This window comes from Gymnoscopelus microlampas (assembly GCF_963454915.1).
Source record: "Gymnoscopelus microlampas genome assembly, chromosome: 20".
In the NCBI taxonomy this organism is placed as follows: domain Eukaryota; kingdom Metazoa; phylum Chordata; class Actinopteri; order Myctophiformes; family Myctophidae; genus Gymnoscopelus; species Gymnoscopelus microlampas.
The window spans coordinates 39,724,570-39,742,505 of NC_139957.1; the positions used below are offsets into that span (position 1 = coordinate 39,724,570).

General features: G+C 43.3%; 1 protein-coding gene across 6 annotated transcripts in view; it reads left to right on the plus strand.

The window, feature by feature from the left end:
- Positions 1-17,411, plus strand: part of LOC311035794 (palmitoyltransferase ZDHHC14-like) — an 89,747-nt gene extending 72,336 nt beyond the window's left edge. For 4 of the 6 annotated variants that reach the window (XM_084044243.1, XM_084044245.1, XM_084044244.1 and 1 more), the window contains exons 7-10: positions 2,583-2,685; positions 4,856-4,965; positions 9,991-10,096; positions 15,216-17,411. In XM_084044243.1, the coding sequence (XP_083900369.1) occupies positions 2,583-2,685; positions 4,856-4,965; positions 9,991-10,096; positions 15,216-15,764 (868 nt within the window). In that variant the 3' untranslated portion in view covers positions 15,765-17,411. The remainder of the gene's footprint in view (positions 1-2,582; positions 2,686-4,855; positions 4,966-9,990; positions 10,097-15,215) is intronic. The other 2 variants (XR_014599782.1, XR_014599783.1) reach the window with 2 other exon arrangements.
- The last annotated feature ends 525 nt before the right edge of the window (positions 17,412-17,936 follow it).

Here is a 17,936-nt window from a genome sequence, read left to right on the forward strand (position 1 = left end):
GTCCAGAATGGAATCTGATTGGTTTGATCCAGTGGAGTTTTTTCTAATTAAAAATCTTCAAATCTGATTTCTAAAGATGTTGCTCAGCCTGGACACTGAAGCCTGATTTATACTTCCCTCTATACTACTTATGTCAATGGTTCTCAACCAGTGGTCCTTGAGGGGGCTCCAGGTGGTCCCCAGCTAAATGATGGAGAGTTGGTAACCAAATGGACCCTTATAATGGACCATTATATATGGACCTTGATATGAAAAGGGTTGAAAACCACTGTCTTCATGTGACTAAAGTTGTTCTCTTAGGGTACGACTAGTATTCTGTCCAGCTGCTGGATCGGGCTCACGTAGCACGCAACACAACCTTTCCTCTCCTCTCCGGCTCACTTTCTGTCCATTGATTTCCGATCTGTATCTCTTATCTCGTCCCTTTCTCATCCCTCCATCAATGATGTGTGAGCAGGATGTGTGTGTGTCTGTGTGTGTGTGTGTGTGTGTGTGTGTGTGCACGTGCCCAATAAGACTAACCCAAATGAAATGATTATAGAAACGTCAATAGAAATAAAACCCCCTGATAAAAGATTGACCTTGTTAAAGCTGTTTATTTACATGTCGGTGATGATCAGTATAATGACGTTCTAACCTCATGACTTTAGTGAATGAATGAATTTGCTTTGCGTCACTAATCAAGTGGAGAGCATGAGGTAGTTTCTCTTTCTTTCTCTCTGTCCCTCCATCTCTCTCTCTCTCTCTCTCTCTCTCTCCCACCAGTGGTGGAAAAAGTACTCAAATGCTTAACTTAAGTAAAAGTATCAATACTGCAATGTAGAAATAGTCTTTTTTACAAATAAAAGTCCGGAATTCAAAATGTACTTGAGTGAAAGTACAAAATTATTGGTATCAAAATGTACTTGAAGTACCAAAAGTAAAACTACTCATTGTGCAGAATGTCCCATTTCACAAGTTCAAAATGTATACAAAATCTTTTGAGAATAGCCGATCTACAAGCTCACGATGCTTCGCATCGTGAGCTTGTAGATCTGCTCTTTTCAAAGGGCCGAAATATATAAAGGGCTGAAGTGGCTAGTGTGTTTTGTAATAATAATCAAAATCTACAAAGTAACTAGTAACTAAAGTCTTCATATAATTGTAGTGGAGTAAAAGTACAATATTTGTCTCAGAGATGTAGTGGAGAAAGTATTGAAAATTGGAAATATTCCAGTAAAGTAAAAAAATACCTCAAAATTGAACTTAAGTACAGTACTTGAGTAAATGTACTTAGTTACTTTACACCAATGCTCTCCAACCCCCTCTCGCTCTCTCTCGCTCTCTCTCTGTGTCTCTCTCTCATTACACTCCGTGGCAGAGTGAGATAACAGTTAGTCTGGTGGTTAGGAGCGTGTGGCGGGCCGGGCTGATAACAGGAGCAGCTGATGTCCAATTTCGATCTACAACAAAAGTTCAGGCCGACTGCTTTTCTTTCTTTTTTTTGGGGTCTGGGCAGTGTGGAACATACACTTACTGTTATCAAAGAGTGCAGAACTTTTTCAGAAAACGTTTAAATCCTCCGTTCCAAATGGCCGGAGGAAGAACAGTCCTGCAGACATCAGAAGTCTACACCTTACCGATAGGCTCTGTGTAGGGCTTGGTATCGAATTCCGATATCTTTTTGGCATTGAAATGAAAGCATCGATACTACTCGTACCTAGCCTGGTTCCAGCCCACTCTCTGAGTGGACTGCTCCTCTTGGGCTGGTGTCATAATGTGAGCCTATGGCTTTTCACGGTCGAAGAAAAACCTGTCAAATCAGATTCGGAGGTGGGAGTGGTCTAACGACAAGCCAATCAGCGAATATCTGCTAAAACAAGCTGTGCGATGATGTCAGATGTAGGCGGATCCGTGGATCTCTTGTGATTGGTTTAAGGACATTTGAATCCCCTCCCCCTGGTAATCGCGGACACTACAGCCAATGTCAGACTGAAGCTCCACGCAGCTTCAGGCTGATAATCAGGCTAACTCGTACTCTGTATCAAAACCTAAGGGTTGCATCGGGACCATTTGCACTGATATTCTTTTTTTTTAGCTAGGATTTCAGGCAGCCTTCAAATCCAGTCCTGTATTGCGCTGATCAGAGCAATGGTCACCAAGTTATGGCCATTTGAAGTGTGAAACCCTGCTGTAACACTGCTCTAGCGCCCCATATGTGTGTAATTTAGTTTTTCTTTGGTGTGACTATTCTCTCGTGTGCCTGTGGCCCCTGGGAACCACACATGGCCCCTGGGGGGGGGCCTTGACGTGGTTCCTGGGGGCCACACATGGCCCCTGCTGTGAATATTCTCATGCTATACCCCTGAACAGTGTTTGTTTCCAAGTTTGGTGCAGATTGGAGCAACCGTACGCCTTGCAAGTCTGCATGTTACGTTTGTGATGTAACATCAAACCTTTGCTTCTGGGGGCTTCTACAAATGTGTTCTAAATCCTAAGTTCTTTTGAAAAAAACTTATGTTACTATAATATCAGTGGTTCTCAAACTGTTTTCATGTCAAGAACCACCTAAAATATGTTGTTCCTTAACTTGGCGTGTGCACCGTGCTGGAGGTGGTGGTGTGTTTCTTCTCAGTGTGGTCCATCGTGGGCCTCTCAGGCTTCCATACCTACCTGATCAGCTCCAACCAGACCACCAACGAAGACGTGAGTACAATACACACCCCAACACACCTACACTGCTAAACATCTATATACACCCCATTACACACACACACACACACACACACACACCAGAGCACGTGAGCGAAGCGGAGCGGGTGGAAATGGCGCACGGCGCTCCGTCGCTCACGTTGATTTGCGCACCTCTCGCTCCATGCTCCGCTCAAACCGGGTCGCTCAACAGTAAAAAAAAGAAAAGAAAGTAGAAATTCAAATGAAATCTCGGTGCGCTGTGCACTGCTGGATGTCTGTGTGTCTCTGAGTCCTTGCGACCGGGCATGCTCAAACATTCGGTGCGCGGCCGGCGCGGCAGGCGGTCCATGCTCTGAGTAGCGCTCCAACCTTTTTATAAACCAGCTTCGACCACGTCAAAATCGCGTCGCTCCGCTCCGCTCATATGCTCTGACACACACACACACACACACACACGCACGGGTTTGTATTCCTCTACTTGTGAGGGCAAGTATACCCCAACCTCAATCTCTTCCTAATTGTAAGCCTAACTCATTTGGCCTCGCAATCTTTCTAAAACTCTCACATGTATTCTGTAGTAATGCATGTACGCATGCACGCACACACACACGCACGCACACACGCACGCACACGTTCGACAAGGGGATTACAGCCATGAAGCTTCTCAGATGATTTGCTGAAGTGGTTTGTGTAATCCATGTTTGAACTTCCTATATGTGCTACATATACTGTACATGTACATCCACAAGCTTACACACACACACACACACACACACACACACACACACACACACACACACACACACACACACACACACACACACACACACACACACACACACACACACACACACTCTGTAGTGCTGGTGAAGGTCAGTGAGCAGAGGAGTGCTGACTTGATTAGTTTTCAGGGGGTGTAACTAACTTCACAGGAAGACTGAACACAAAGCACATTATACCAACACACCTTCACTGTACCTGCAAGAAATGGAGCCTGAAGTTTAGTCACAGATGAATGTCTACTCTATTTCTCTACACTCCCTCCCCCCTCTCTTTCTCTAAACTCCCTCTTCTCTTCTCTTCTCTTCTCTTCTCTTCTCTTCTCTTCTCTTCTCTTCTCTTCTCTTCTCATGTCTTTGGCTATTCAAAAATAGCAGATATACAAGCTCATAGCGCGGCACAGAGTGCCGCGCTATGAGCTTGTAGATCTGCTATTTTTGTTCAATCGCGAAGAAATATTTTTTATATTTTCTTAAAAAAATTGTTAGGATTTAGAAAACATTTCTTGAATCGGCCTCAGGTCTTCATGGGTGAAGGACTGTAGCCAACATTACACATCACATATCGTACATATATAGGAAATAGGTGAACAGAATCATGTCAGATGAACTGAACTGAATCATGACAGATTAAGTGAATCGTGATAGATGAATTGCACTATGATTGCACTGTTTTTTGCTTAGAATATAGTACTTGTTTATTTTATTTGTATTGTAGGATATATGTTAGTATTGTAGGATGTATGTTCTTTCTGTCTGTCTGTCTGTCTGTCTGTCTGTCTGTCTGTCTTTTTAAAGGCTGACCTTGGGAACTGAGCTCCAAGATTTCCTATGCATTTGTGCAAATGGCAAATAAAGTCTACCGTATTCTATTGTATTCTATTCTTCCCTGTCCCCCATTCACCTAGTTCACCTGTTACATTGTCATAGTGCAGGTGTGTTCACACAGCAGGTCACGATTATTACATAATCGCCTAATTGCAATTATTTGAGATAATCGCAAGATTTTTTTTCATAATCTTTATGATAATTTTCATGTTGGAAAATGTTCATATTTTCAAACATTGTAAAAAATAGTGGAAATAGCCAATCTACAAGCTCAAAACTCGCCGCAGTGCGACGCGTTTTGAGCTTGTAGATTGGCTATTTCCACTATTAATGTTTTTTTTTTGTCATATCTGCCCTTGAAATGACAGAAATGTATTTTTTATTCATAACTTTCACACAATGTTCAACGACAGAAACGCAATTAAATCGTTATTCGACAATTAATCGTCAAGTAAAATCCCTGCTCGCAATACAAAAGGTCTGATAACGTTTGGCTCAGAGACATTTTCACTAATGTTTTCTCTCTCTCTCTCTCTCCCTCTCTCCCCCTCTCTGTGTGTGTGTCTCTCTCTCAGATTAAAGGGTCCTGGTCTTCTAAAAGAGGGAAGGACAACTTTAACCCTTACAGCCATGGAAATATAATCACCAACTGCTGTGCAGCTCTGTGTGGGCCACTGCCTCCCAGGTATGTTAGGTTTAACTGTGTGTGTGTGTGTGTGTGTGCGTGTGCGTGTACGTGGGTCCTGGCATTGTGAGAGAAAATATTCATTCTTCGTAAGTAAAGTCTATGAGTATAAAATTATTTTAATTCTAAATGTCATTTATTTGTAAAGTTTGGCTCCCGGGGTGGTTGAAAATGGTCTGTTTCTGGGGTCTGAAAGGTAACAGTTTTGGACAGTTTCCTGCAAGCAACAGCGACGAGATATACTGTATACAAATATATATAATTAACATGTTCTAACGTTTTCAACACAGCTCCACCATACAACGGAGTATAAAATAAGGGCTTAAAGTTGTCGAAACTATAAATTCCACGACAGCATCCAATATTCTTCTCGGCCTTCCCAGATTCCTCAATTAAGATAATACGAGCCAATATCATCTTCTGCCATGATTCTTGTAATGAGATACGTCCTCCAGTCCAATCTAATTCTTCCAGTAATGGCAACAGGACGGCTTCTCTCTGCCGTTGTAATTTCCTCGATTAATCCATTAACACCAGAACGTCATTTTAAGATTTCTTTGGCTATTCAAAAAATAGCAGATATACAAGCTCGAGTGCCGCGCTATGTATGAGCTTGTAGATCTGCAATTATTTTGAAAAATTTGAAAATGTGTGCAAACCTTTGAATATATGTGTTTTAAAGCAAACATTTTTAACTCCGATCTGTGCTTCTGGGGGTCACTGGAGCAACATTTTCTTTTAGATGGTGGTACGCGTCCAAATGCATATAATTTTGGGTGGTCTTTGACATGGTCAAGTTGGAGCACCGCTGATATAGCAACATACTGTTTAATACTGATTTAGAAAACATTTTTAGATCTGTATTGGCCGCGGACCCCCATCTCAAAAATGTTTTGTTCCAGGCTCATATCATGGCATTCGGTGCCGCGCTATGAGCTTGTAGATCTGCTATTTTTGAATAGCCAAAGAAACCTTAAAATGACACAGATGCGTTCTTGGGTCTTAATGGATTAACAGAGGGCTGAAATTGACTTGCTATCTAAGACTTCTTTTGATGTGGGAAGAAGCTATGTTGAAATCAACCCCCCCCCGGCGGCCCCTCATTTTTCTATACATAGCAGGTAACATAATCGTTGCTGTTAGGCAGAAAACCATGTATCTCCATAGTTTATAGTTTCTAAATCGGTAGTTCTCAAACTTTTTCGAGAACTTTTCTTCTATTTTTGAGTTTCCTGAAAACATTTGTTGCTCAAGTAGGGTGTTCATTTACGAAAAAACACAAAAAGTTAGAATATGGAGATAAGAGGTTTCTGCCCCGACAGCAACAAAATAATAACTACATTGGATCCATTTCTGAAAAGTCACGTTTTTTCGACATACAGGGTTTTCCAATATTGTCTGAGTTGAAAGGATTTTCAAGCCCGTTTTAGCTGAGTCCCAGATCAAAGTCCTGTTGGATGTGTTCTATTTCACACTTCTGCTCACTATGCACGTTAACCCATTCAGACCGGGAACGCTGTGTAACCACATATTTTATATGTATATCTGCTATTCAAAAACAGCAGATCTACAAGCTCATGAGCTTGTAGATCTGATATTTTTGAATTTTTTTGAACATTTGTGCAAATCTTTGAATATATATATTTTTAAAGTGAACGTTTGTAGCTCAAATATTTGCTTCTGGAGGTCCCTGGAACAAAGTATTTGACAAATGTTCGCTTTAAAATATATATATTCACAAGATTTGCACAAATGTTCAAGATTTTTCAAAAATAGCAGATCTACAAGCTCATAGCGCGGCACTTGGTGCCGCGCTATGAGCTTGTATATCTGCTATTTTTTGAATAGCCAAAGTATAAAATAATTGTTATAGCTAAAATCTAAACACATGATACACATGCGTTCCCGGATTGAATGGGTTAAAACATGTAAAAAAAAAAGCATAGGCACCAGAAGCCGAGCGTAGCGATTCCAGCGTGTTATCCTATCCTCCCTGTTCCTTCACTTGTGGAACCATTGTCATTATCCATGTAAAATGTAGCCCAGGGCTCTAAATTAAACTTTCTTTTCCTTTAGTAGCACTGGTGCTCACGACTCAAGCAGTTAGGAGCACTCACCAATATGTGAGGAGCACCAACAATATCAAGTATAGGGACATTTGTATATCGTTATTAAAAAAAAATGCTATATATATTTTTTTTCCTAATTGATCATACTATACAGCATCACACAAAAGTATTAGAAAATTGCAGATCAACAAACTGGAAACGCGACGTGAAACGTGGCGCGAAGCAGTGCGTTTTGAGCTTGTCGATCTGCTATTTTTGAATTTGAATCCCGAGAAGTAACAGTGGACATACATACATATGAGGTTTCCACCCGACAGAGACGATATATATCTTGTTTTTCTTTTTGTATTGATTAAAAAAACATAATTATAACAGTACAGTGAAATGATGACAGAAAACTTAAAAATGCATGGGGCTTTATGCTATATCCTGGGGTGAGCATTATTTTTACCATCTCCACTCTGGAACTGAGGCATTGAGAAAGAACCTTGAAAGAAAAACATATTAAAACCAGGAAAGAATCTGTGTCATTTTAGATTTTAGCATTAAACAGGACCAGGAGACCTGGTTGTGCCAGACCTAAGCCGGTGTTGTGTGAAGTCTAATTCTGAAATCTTTGTGTCTTACGTTATATACCAACCGTATTTATACTTGTGACATAATAGTGATGTCACGACTAGTCTGTGACTATTTATTCGTGCATAAGAAACTTAACCACAACCAGACATACCATGTATGGACAAATTGGTGACAAAGGCTCGTGTAGGCCATACCTTTCAGGTCTGGCAAAAATCACACCCTGTGTGAAGAGAGTGGTGCCTTTGATGAGCCCCGTATTGATGTTGTCATCAATGTTTGTTTATTGGACATACATACATACATACATACGGACGGACACACGGACAAAGTCAGATATAGGAGTGGTTGGCACCACTCAAAAATAGCAGATCTGCAAGCTCGCAAGCTTGTATGTCTGCTGTTTTTGACATTTGTGACTCAATACAAGAGTCACAAACAGGGTGAGACACTGCGGGGGCACGTTCATTTTTCAGCTTTATACATATTATGAAAGTACAGAACGAAAGCTTTCATATGATGTATCATTCACTGAAATTGGAAAATATTTGAAAAATCTTGGAAGTGTTTGACAAACTTAATTTGGAATCATTTTGCAAATCTTCCCAAATACATATCATTTTGGGGGTCCTTGGCAAGAAAAACTGAAGCTGATTAAGGCATTTGTAGAATCGGCCTCAGGTCTTAATGGGTTAATATATAATGTAATGTAAATAGAGTAGATAAATAAATAATATTGCCATACGTTTATATCCACCACACACTGTAGGCAAGGATAGAATAAAGGGTGTCTACCTGACGGCGACATCTAGTGGTCGTTAAAAAGGTTGTTTTGCATGTCGTGTAATATTCTGCAGTGTGGGACAGCCCAGAATTCAGCCGACATCATTTCTGTGATGGCACCATCACACCAGGGTGTTTTATCTGGCCCTTCACAGCAGACATGTCTTGGGTCACGTTACCAGACAGCCTGGCTGTGGTGAACCCTAGATACTCACTATCTGCTGTTATCTGCACCAACCACGCACACACGCGCACACACACGCACACACACACACACACACACACACACACACACACACACACACACACACACACACACACACACACACACACACACACACACACACACACTGTCCACACGTCACACAGCTCACATATATATTCACACACACGTTAACAAGTCACACACACACACACACACACACACACACACACACACACACACATGTTAACATGCACATGTCACACATACACACACACACAAGCTCTGAACATAATGGTAAAGTACAAAAATACACACTCATACAGATCATAGATGTAGTGGCGGCAGCAGCTGTGTGTGTGTGTGTGTGTGTGTGTGTGTGTGTGGGTGTGTGGTGTGTGTGTGTGTGTGTGTGTGTGTGTGTGCGTGTTGTACAACAGCATTACTCATCAGTAACGATTACAGTGGCAGAGGAAAGCCCTCAACACACACACACACACACACACACACACACACACACACACACACACACACACACACACACACGCTGTGGCCCACAGACTTTTCCACAGCTGGATCCACTGATGAAGAATGAACCTTTGACCTCAGCACAGGAATATATGGTCTCTGTCGGGTAGAAACCTCATATGTCCAAAACTGTTCCTTTTCAGGATTTAATTTCTCAAACCGCGTCGCTTCACGCTGCACGTAAAATATGGAGATAAGAGGTTTCTGCCCGACAGCAACGATATAAACACACACACACACACACACACACACACACGTGCGCGCACACATTCATAAAGTGTGTCATTCAGCTCAGTCCCCGGTAGAGCCTCTGCTCCACATTCTTTCCACCAGACCCATCATCATCATGATCATCATCATCCTACATTCCTCTGAGCAGGAATCACTGCCTTCCTCCTCAGGCTTGTGTGTGTGTGTGTGTGTGTGTGTGTGTGTGTGTGTGTGTGTGTGTGTGTGTGTGTGTGTGTGTGTGTGTGTGTGTGTGTGTGTGTGTGTGTGTGTGTGTGTGTGTGTGTGTGTGTGTGCGTGCGTGCGTGCGTGCGTGTGTGTGCATGGCACACACGCCATAGCAGATCTACTAGCTCATAGCGCCACGCTATGAGCTTGTAGATCTGCTATTTTTGACCAGCTGTACAGTGCCAGAGCAGTCCTGCAGCATTAAAGGGATAGTTCACCCAAAAAAGTATTTTTTTTCCTATCGACTAGTCACCCCATGGAGACTTGAATTCATGGATATCTTATAATCTTTTGTAATTCATTTTCAATGAGAGGAGGGCGGTTGTTTAGGGATGCGCAGAGAAGTCGACGGGAGGTGAGGCGAGCGTTCCCCGTCGTCCTGTAATAACGCCCTCTCTTTTCTCTACCTAGTCTAATCGACAGGCGGGGCTTCGTCCGATCAGACGTGCCGCAGCTGACGCCGCCCACCAATGGCATCACGATGTACGGCGCCACCCAGTCCCTACAGAGCCACATGGTAAGACACAGTGACACCCAGTCCCAACAGAGACACATGGTAACACACAGTGACACCCAGTCCCAACAGGGCCACATGGTAAGACACAGTGACACCCAGTCCCAACAGGGCCACATGGTAAGACACAGTGACACCCAGTCCCAACAGAGACACATGGTAACACACAGTGACACCCAGTCCCAACAGGGCCACATGGTAAGACACAGTGACACCCAGTCCCAACAGAGACACATGGTAAGACACAGTGACACCCAGTCCCAACAGAGCCACATGTAAGACACAGTGACACCCAGTCCCAACAGAGCCACATGTAAGACACAGTGACGTCGCGCCATTCTGACGACTACGCCGGCATGAAACATGAAAGTGTTTCAGGGTTTACTTATCGAATAAGCTCCCGTCTTTGTAAAGAAAAGGAAAAAAATGCATGACACGTCCCATCTATTCTTGTCCATTTTGGAAACATCTCTAAACATCCTAATTCATCTGTTGCGTCAATATGAGAGGCAGATATTTTGTTCCCTGGTTCAAATCAGCCTCGCCTAACCCAGCCTTGTCTAACATAGCCTCACATAATTCAGCTTCGTCTAACCCAGCCTCACCTAACCCAGCCTCACCTAACCCAGCCTCACCTAACCCAGCCTCACCTAACCCAGCTTCACCTAACCCATCCTCATCTAATCCAGCCTCCCCTAACCCATCCTCATCTAATCCAGCCTTACCTAACCCAGCTTCATCTAACCCAGCTTCACTTTCAGTCAGTGTGGTTTTCTGTCCTCTCTGCTGTCTGCTTTACTGTCACCTTGTCCCTCCCTGCAGCTTCAGAGAGAAGCACGCAGTACCTCACATCAACTCAATCATCTGCTTTACTGTCACCTTGTCCCTGAGATGCCCACGAGTCTTTGAGGGTCGAGTCCGAGTCGGGTCTCGAGTCTTTAGCCACAAGTCCGAGTCAAGTCTCGAGTCGAAAAAAAATGGGGGGGGTGGGGGGGGGGGGGGGGGGGGGGGGGTTCTTTTCTTAATTTAATTTATTTATACGATGTAGCCTAAGGCAGAAATACAGTTATGATGGTCCACAAACCCAACCCGAAATGAGAGAATGCACAGAATGAATGTTTATCACATTCATTTACGCTTCTTTGCGTCTTATAGCATAGCTCAACTGCGGTAAGCACAGGCTCACACACAGCCTGACCAAGGCTACTGCTGCTAGTTAGTCTACATATGTTTTATTAAGGAAGATTGACATGTCAACGTGTTTGGGTATAGTCTACATCTAGTGCGCACTGCTGTGCTGTCTCTTGAGCGTAACGAGAACGCTCCTACAGCCATGGACATCCTCCTGTGTACCCCCGGCCGGGCGGTGGTACACAGTCACATACAGTAGCATATCGCTATAAATTGGCCAGTTTCAGGAAAGGCACTATGTACTGTTGGCTGTTATTGTTAACGTTCCATTTCCACCATTGTCAAGTCTCAAGTCTTTGAGGGGCGAGTCCGAGTCGAGTCTCCCCATCTCTGCCTTGTCCCTCCCTGCAGCTTCAGAGAGAAGCACGCAGCACCTCACATCAACTCAGTCATCTACTTAACTGTCACCTTGTCCCTCCCTGCAGCCTCAGAGACATCAGAGACTTCAGTCACAGTCACTCAATTAATCACACTCCATTTCATCCACTGCTGGCACACACACGCGTGCGTCCACACACACACACACACACACACACACACACACACACACTGCCTCTTGTCTCGATCCAAATCTAGAGAACGTTAATCCATTTTAGTGATTCTAATTCCCCTGGATTGGAGCAAATTAAACTGCTCAGGGTGCCGAATAAACGAGCCAGTGTTGTTGTTGTCAATGTTAAACACAACACTCACACTATCTATGAATTAGGTAAGCAGCAGCATCAAGTAGGGGTCTGTGTGTGTGTGTGTGTGTGTGTGTGTGTGTGTGTGTGTGTGTGTGTGTGTGTGTGTGTGTGTGTGTGTGTGTGTGTGTGTGTGTGTGTGTGTGTGTGTGTGTGTGTGTGTGTGTGTGTGTGTGTGTGTGTGTGTGTGTGTGTGTCCGTGCGCCATATGCGTAATTCAGACCACTGACTTTTGTCTGCGATGTCCCAATGCTTAAGTTATGTCAGTACAACAGTGTTGCATGCGGAAAATAGCAGATCTACAAGCTCACAATACAATGACTCGTTGTGAGCTTGTAGATCTGCTATTCTCAGTTGAAAAGCTTGAAAACATGAGCCGAAGATGTTGCTTGCCATGCAGTGGGTTGCGTTGCGTGGGTGAATTCACATCAGGTCAACATGCACCACGGCACTCTTATAAACTGTTTTTTTTGTAAAAAAGAAAAAAAAAATCCTGTCTCTACAAAATTGGCCGACATGAATAATTCTTGTCTGTGGTTGCTATGGTAACTGTATGTGTTCTTTTTTTTGCAAGAATGTCATGTTAGGACCCCCACCGCTCGCACACACACACGCACACACATGCACGCTACCCGTAATACGAAGTCCCCATGCTGTGGAGAATATCCAGGCTTATCGATGTGTAATACAAAATATCTTCTAAATGTTGCTATCATAATATAAGAACCCAAAATGATATGTAACAACAACCCACATTCACGTGTGCCTGCTCTGTGGTGGGCAGTCGTCTTTGGAACAAAACATTTTGAGATGGGGGGTCTGCGGCAAAATACATATCATTTTGGGGGTGACTTGACATGACAAGTTTTGAGCATTTTTTTTAGAAAACTGTTAGAATCACTTAACCCATTAAGACCTGGAACGCATCTGTGTCACTTTAGATTTCTTTGGCTATTTTTGAAAAACCTTGAAAAAAAAAATATTTTGATTTTTTTCAAAAAAACTGTTAGGATTTAGAAAACATTTTTAAGAATCGCCTCAGGTCTTAATGGGTTATTCCCATAGCTCTGCATTAACAAAGATGAGCCGACTATGATACTGGCAGAAATATTGCTGACATAACATCTGTGTAAAGGTGGTGGATCGGACAAGGTTTCCGCGGTGTTGTAGTGCAATAAACCTGGGTCAAATTTGTCTTTTGAAACGACCTGGAGAAAGGCCAAGCTCATAAAAGCCCCAATAAACCAAAAGGACCCGATACTTGAACTTGATGTAGAGCAGCTGATAGGAGTGGGAATAAACTGTGCTTTTTACAATCCATGTCAGTCCAGCTTGTGTTTACATTCAGGGGAGATGTGGGCTGAACAGTTAAAGACGTGTGTTTAGAGTGTCCTAGAACAGTAGTTCTCAAACGTTTTCATGTCAAGGACCCCCAAAATGATATGTATTTGGCCGCGGACCCCCATCTAAAAATATGTTGTTCCAGGGACCCCCCAGAAGCAAAGATTTGAGTTACAAATGTTCTCTTTAAAAGATATATATTCAAAGATTTGCACAAATTTTCAAGATTTTTCTAAAATAGCAGATCTACAAGCTCATAGCGCGGCACTCGGTGCCGCGCTATGAGCTTGTATATCTGCTATTTTTGAATAGCCAAAGTATAAAAGGTCATAATTATTCTGATACTATATTTACACATTTTGCTGGGTACCCCCTGGAACCCCCTCAAGTACCCCTGGAGGTCCCCGGACCCCACTTTGAGAACCACTGTCCTAAAACACCAATTACAGATATTTTAAACAATATTTTGTCAAAAAGTGCATTTTCTAATCAATTTGAAAAACTTTCAAATTTTCTACTTGAAAACATTCAACTTATAAGCAAACAATTCATTCAAAACATAAGCACAAATAACTTTTTTTGACAGATTAACTCTTTGACTGCCAGAAATAAGATATAATTTGCCACGCCACGGCCAGCGATTTTCGAGCGTTTTCACTAACCTTTGAAAAATCATAGAATATTCATATTCAGTATGAAAGATCCCCAGATGGCTTTAAGTATATAAATTAAACTTATATGAAATGAATATTTAACTTTAGTTATACAATGAACAAGCAAAAAAAGTTTTACTCTTCTCAAATAGGAACTTTAATCAAATAGAACGTTTTCAAATTGATTTCATTTTTTTGCACTTTAATAAGAATATGGGTCAAAGACGTTTCCCATCTTGTCTGACTTCAGGATTCAGAACCATGTTTTGGATCTGAGCAGTGGTGTAAAGTACATTTACTCAAGTACTGTACTTACAAGTACAATTTTGAGATATTTTTACTTTACTGGAGTATTTCCGATTTTCAGTCCTTTTATTTCTACTACACTACAATGATTTGTAATTTAGATTATTATAAATCTGGATCTGCGTGGGGGTGGGGGTGGGGTGCATTTTCCTGGGTGCCACTATGTCATCATTTATCCCAGAGTCAGTGCTAGAGCTCCAGTAACCTGCTTTCATCCTGCAGCAGATCATTAATGCATGGGACTCATTGCGCTGAAGGCAAACAGCATTAGGCTAATCTCCCTGTTTGCTGATGCACGGTATTGATGTCTCCTAACCCAGTTACTGTGCTGATGGCTGAGTTCTATTCCAAACAGCAACGCAAATCAATTTAGGCTGAGGGACGGTGACTTAACCTATTTAGACCTGGAACGCATCTGTGTCACTTTGGCACTTTGGTTTCTTCGGCTATTCAAAAATAGCGGATATACAAGCTCATAGCGCGGCACTGAGTGCCGCGCTATGAGCTTGTAGATCTGCTATTTTTGAAAAATTGTAAAAAAAAATATATATTTTCTATATTTTTTTTCAAAAATCTGTTAGGATTTAGAAAACATTTTTAAGAATCGCCTCAGGTCTTAATGGGTTAATGTGCCTCGTGTTTGCAACTCTGTCTATTGTTTTGAAACGGGGGGGTGGGGGGGGATGTTTCTCTGCATTCTAATCAGGTTACTAACATCTGTTTTCTCGCGTTTGTCTCTTTTTATTCTCTAATCGTTCTCTTCTGCCTGTTGTCTTATCCCCATTTTCAAAAATGTTCCTGTTTGGTTTCTCTCCTTTGCGCTGTACCTTTTCTGGCTTCATTCTTTTCCGTTTTGTTTACCTTTTCTCTATCTCTTCTCCCTTTTCTTTTCTCCTCCCTTTCTTGTTTGTTTGGTTCTTCTCTCTCTCTCTCTCTCTCTCTCCTCAGTGTGATCAAGACCAGTGCATTCAGAGCACCAAATTCGTTTTGCAGGCGGCCGCCACCCCGCTCCTCCAGCAGCAGCAGAGCGGCGAGCCGGTCATGCTGACGACCACGCCCCCCGGCGGCGACGACGACAACGCCGGCGGCGGCGGCGGCAGCGTCCTCCCCGGCCGCGCCTCCCTGGTCCTGGGCGGACCCTGCGGCGCCCAGCTGCCCCTGGACGGCCAGCCCACGCCGCCCACCTCCACCCTCAACCTGAGCATCTGCCACGAAGCCGCCGACATGCCGCCCGGCGGCGGCGGCGGCGGCGTCATCCATGGCGTCCACCCCCCGCACGGCCACACCCACCCTCTCCAGGAGCCTCCTCCTCCTCCGGGGGTCCTGCATCACTTCCTCACCCCGGAGGAGGCTCCGTCGCCTCCGGGCATGCTGCCCTGTGGCAGCCCCATGGGACACAGCCACGCTGCCATGCAGGCGGGCTTCTACAGCCCGGCCAGTCAGGACTCACTACACGAAGACTCTGTGAGAGGACTGGTTAAACTCAGCTCCGTCTGACCCCCACACCCCCCCCCCCCCCCCCTCAGTGAACACATCCGTCCTTCAGCCAAAAAGCTCCTGCACTCCCTATCGTCCTGCCCGTCGTCCTCTTGAGTGGGACATTGCCTGTCCCCTCAGGTGGGACATTGCCAGCCATCCTGGGTGGGACATTGCCTGTCCCCTCAGGTGGGACATTGCTTGTCCCCTCAGGTGGGACATTGCCTGTCCCCTCAGGTGGGACATTGCCAGCCATCCTGGGTGGGACATTGCCTGTCCCCTTGGGTGGCACATTGCCTGTCCCCTTGGGTGGCACATTGCCTGTCCCCTTGGGTGGGACATTTCCTGTCCCCTCAGGTGGGACATTGCCGCCCTCAACACAGAGTTCCACTTTTCTCCCGCCAAACGCATCACAGGACCTCACCGTTTAACCACACGAACCCTAGCGTCCCTTATTCTGGGGGAGGCGCACAATTCAACGAAAATAGACAACCTACAAGCTCACAACGCGATGAGTTGAGCTTGTAGGTCCGATATTTTCACCGTAGACAGACATTTGGTGTCGAAATAAAAGGAGGGTGCTTTGGGGGGCTCAATTACGGTATATAGGGTTTAAGTGGTAAAAGAATAATAAATGAGGCCGTGTTTGTGAATCAGCTGCTATAAAGACGTTGGACTGAATGGAACACGACAGATGAAAGACGATGTTCGTTCGGTGTCTCCTGCCAAACCTTAAACCTTCCCAGTGGAACCAGGCTGGCCGCTGCTCGCTGAAGCACAACTCACTGCCTGGAAGCCATGATGATTGACCACACAGGAACACAGTCATCCTGGACCCGCCGTGATCTTTGTCTGCAAGGGTGACCGCTGTTGTTCTTGTTTTACAAGGCGCTCAGCGGATACAAGAAGAGTGGGCACTACGGAAGAATGGGCACCTTGATCTAAAATTGGCTATTTTGTCCAAAATGTTCAAAAGAACTCTAAAGTCATGTAAAGTATACATGATTTGAACAAGCATGGTACATCATTATCAGACCTCAATTTATCCTTCAACTTCTTGTCTATATGCCCAAAATGATTGGATAAATTTGGATATTTGTAGCAATTGTACAAATATTAGGCCGTAATTAGCGAATGTTCAAGCATGTTCTAATCATGTATACTTTACATGATTAGAACTTTTTTTCTTTTCTGAACAATACACGTTTTACATCGAGGTGCCCACTTTTCCTTTGTGCCCACTCGTCCTGTTACCCCCTCGGCCATGTACCACAAAAACATAACGACAAAGGAAATGTTTTGAAAGTAAATCCATGACATTGTTTTTTTTCTTTTCTTTTTTCTCAGTTTATTCGTTTCCAGAAATCAGCTTTATTTTGTCCTGAATCACAGGTCTGGCATGTATTATTTTTCTTATCAAGCTTTAGCCCAGCAACAACAACGGACTGTCTTATTTGCCTTATATGGACGTCGTCGATCGGCGGTCAAGCGGTACATTTTGTAACATTTTGGTTGGATGTTATGTCACACATATCGTCACTCTTTGTTCTTTTTTTCTAAGAGACTGTATTGTGCTTTATCATGACGTGGCCATTTTTGGGGGGGTTTCTCTGCCAAACTATTATGTTTCCTGTGGATATATTAATAAAATCACAACTTTTTATTGGATACAGTTGAATCCTTTTTTTTTGCAGGTCAGGACGAGGCATGTAGGTCTGTCACAATTATTACATAATCGCTATTATTTGAGAAAATTGCAATTATTTTTTGCATAATCGTCATCATTGTTTCCATGTTGAGAAAGGATCATACATTTTGAAACATTTTCAAAAATAGTGGAAATAGCAGATCTACAAGCTCAACGCGACACGTTGCGAGCTTGTAAATTGGCTATTTCCACTATTTTGTAACAGATTTTGAGTATGAAATAATAAACATGTTAAATACAATATTGATTTTGATTATGTCAGTCATTTCTTTGTGGATTTATTTTTTTTGTCATATCTACCCCCATCCAACTTTTGAAATAGGAAATGGAGGTTAAATGGGGGGCGGGTGAACATGTGGATACCTCTGCTATACAATTACAATACCAGGGGTTCTCAAACTGCGTTTAATTTCAAGGTCCACTATAACTTTGAGAGTGTACAACCGGAACCAAATGGACCCTTGAGGGTGATACTTAACATGATA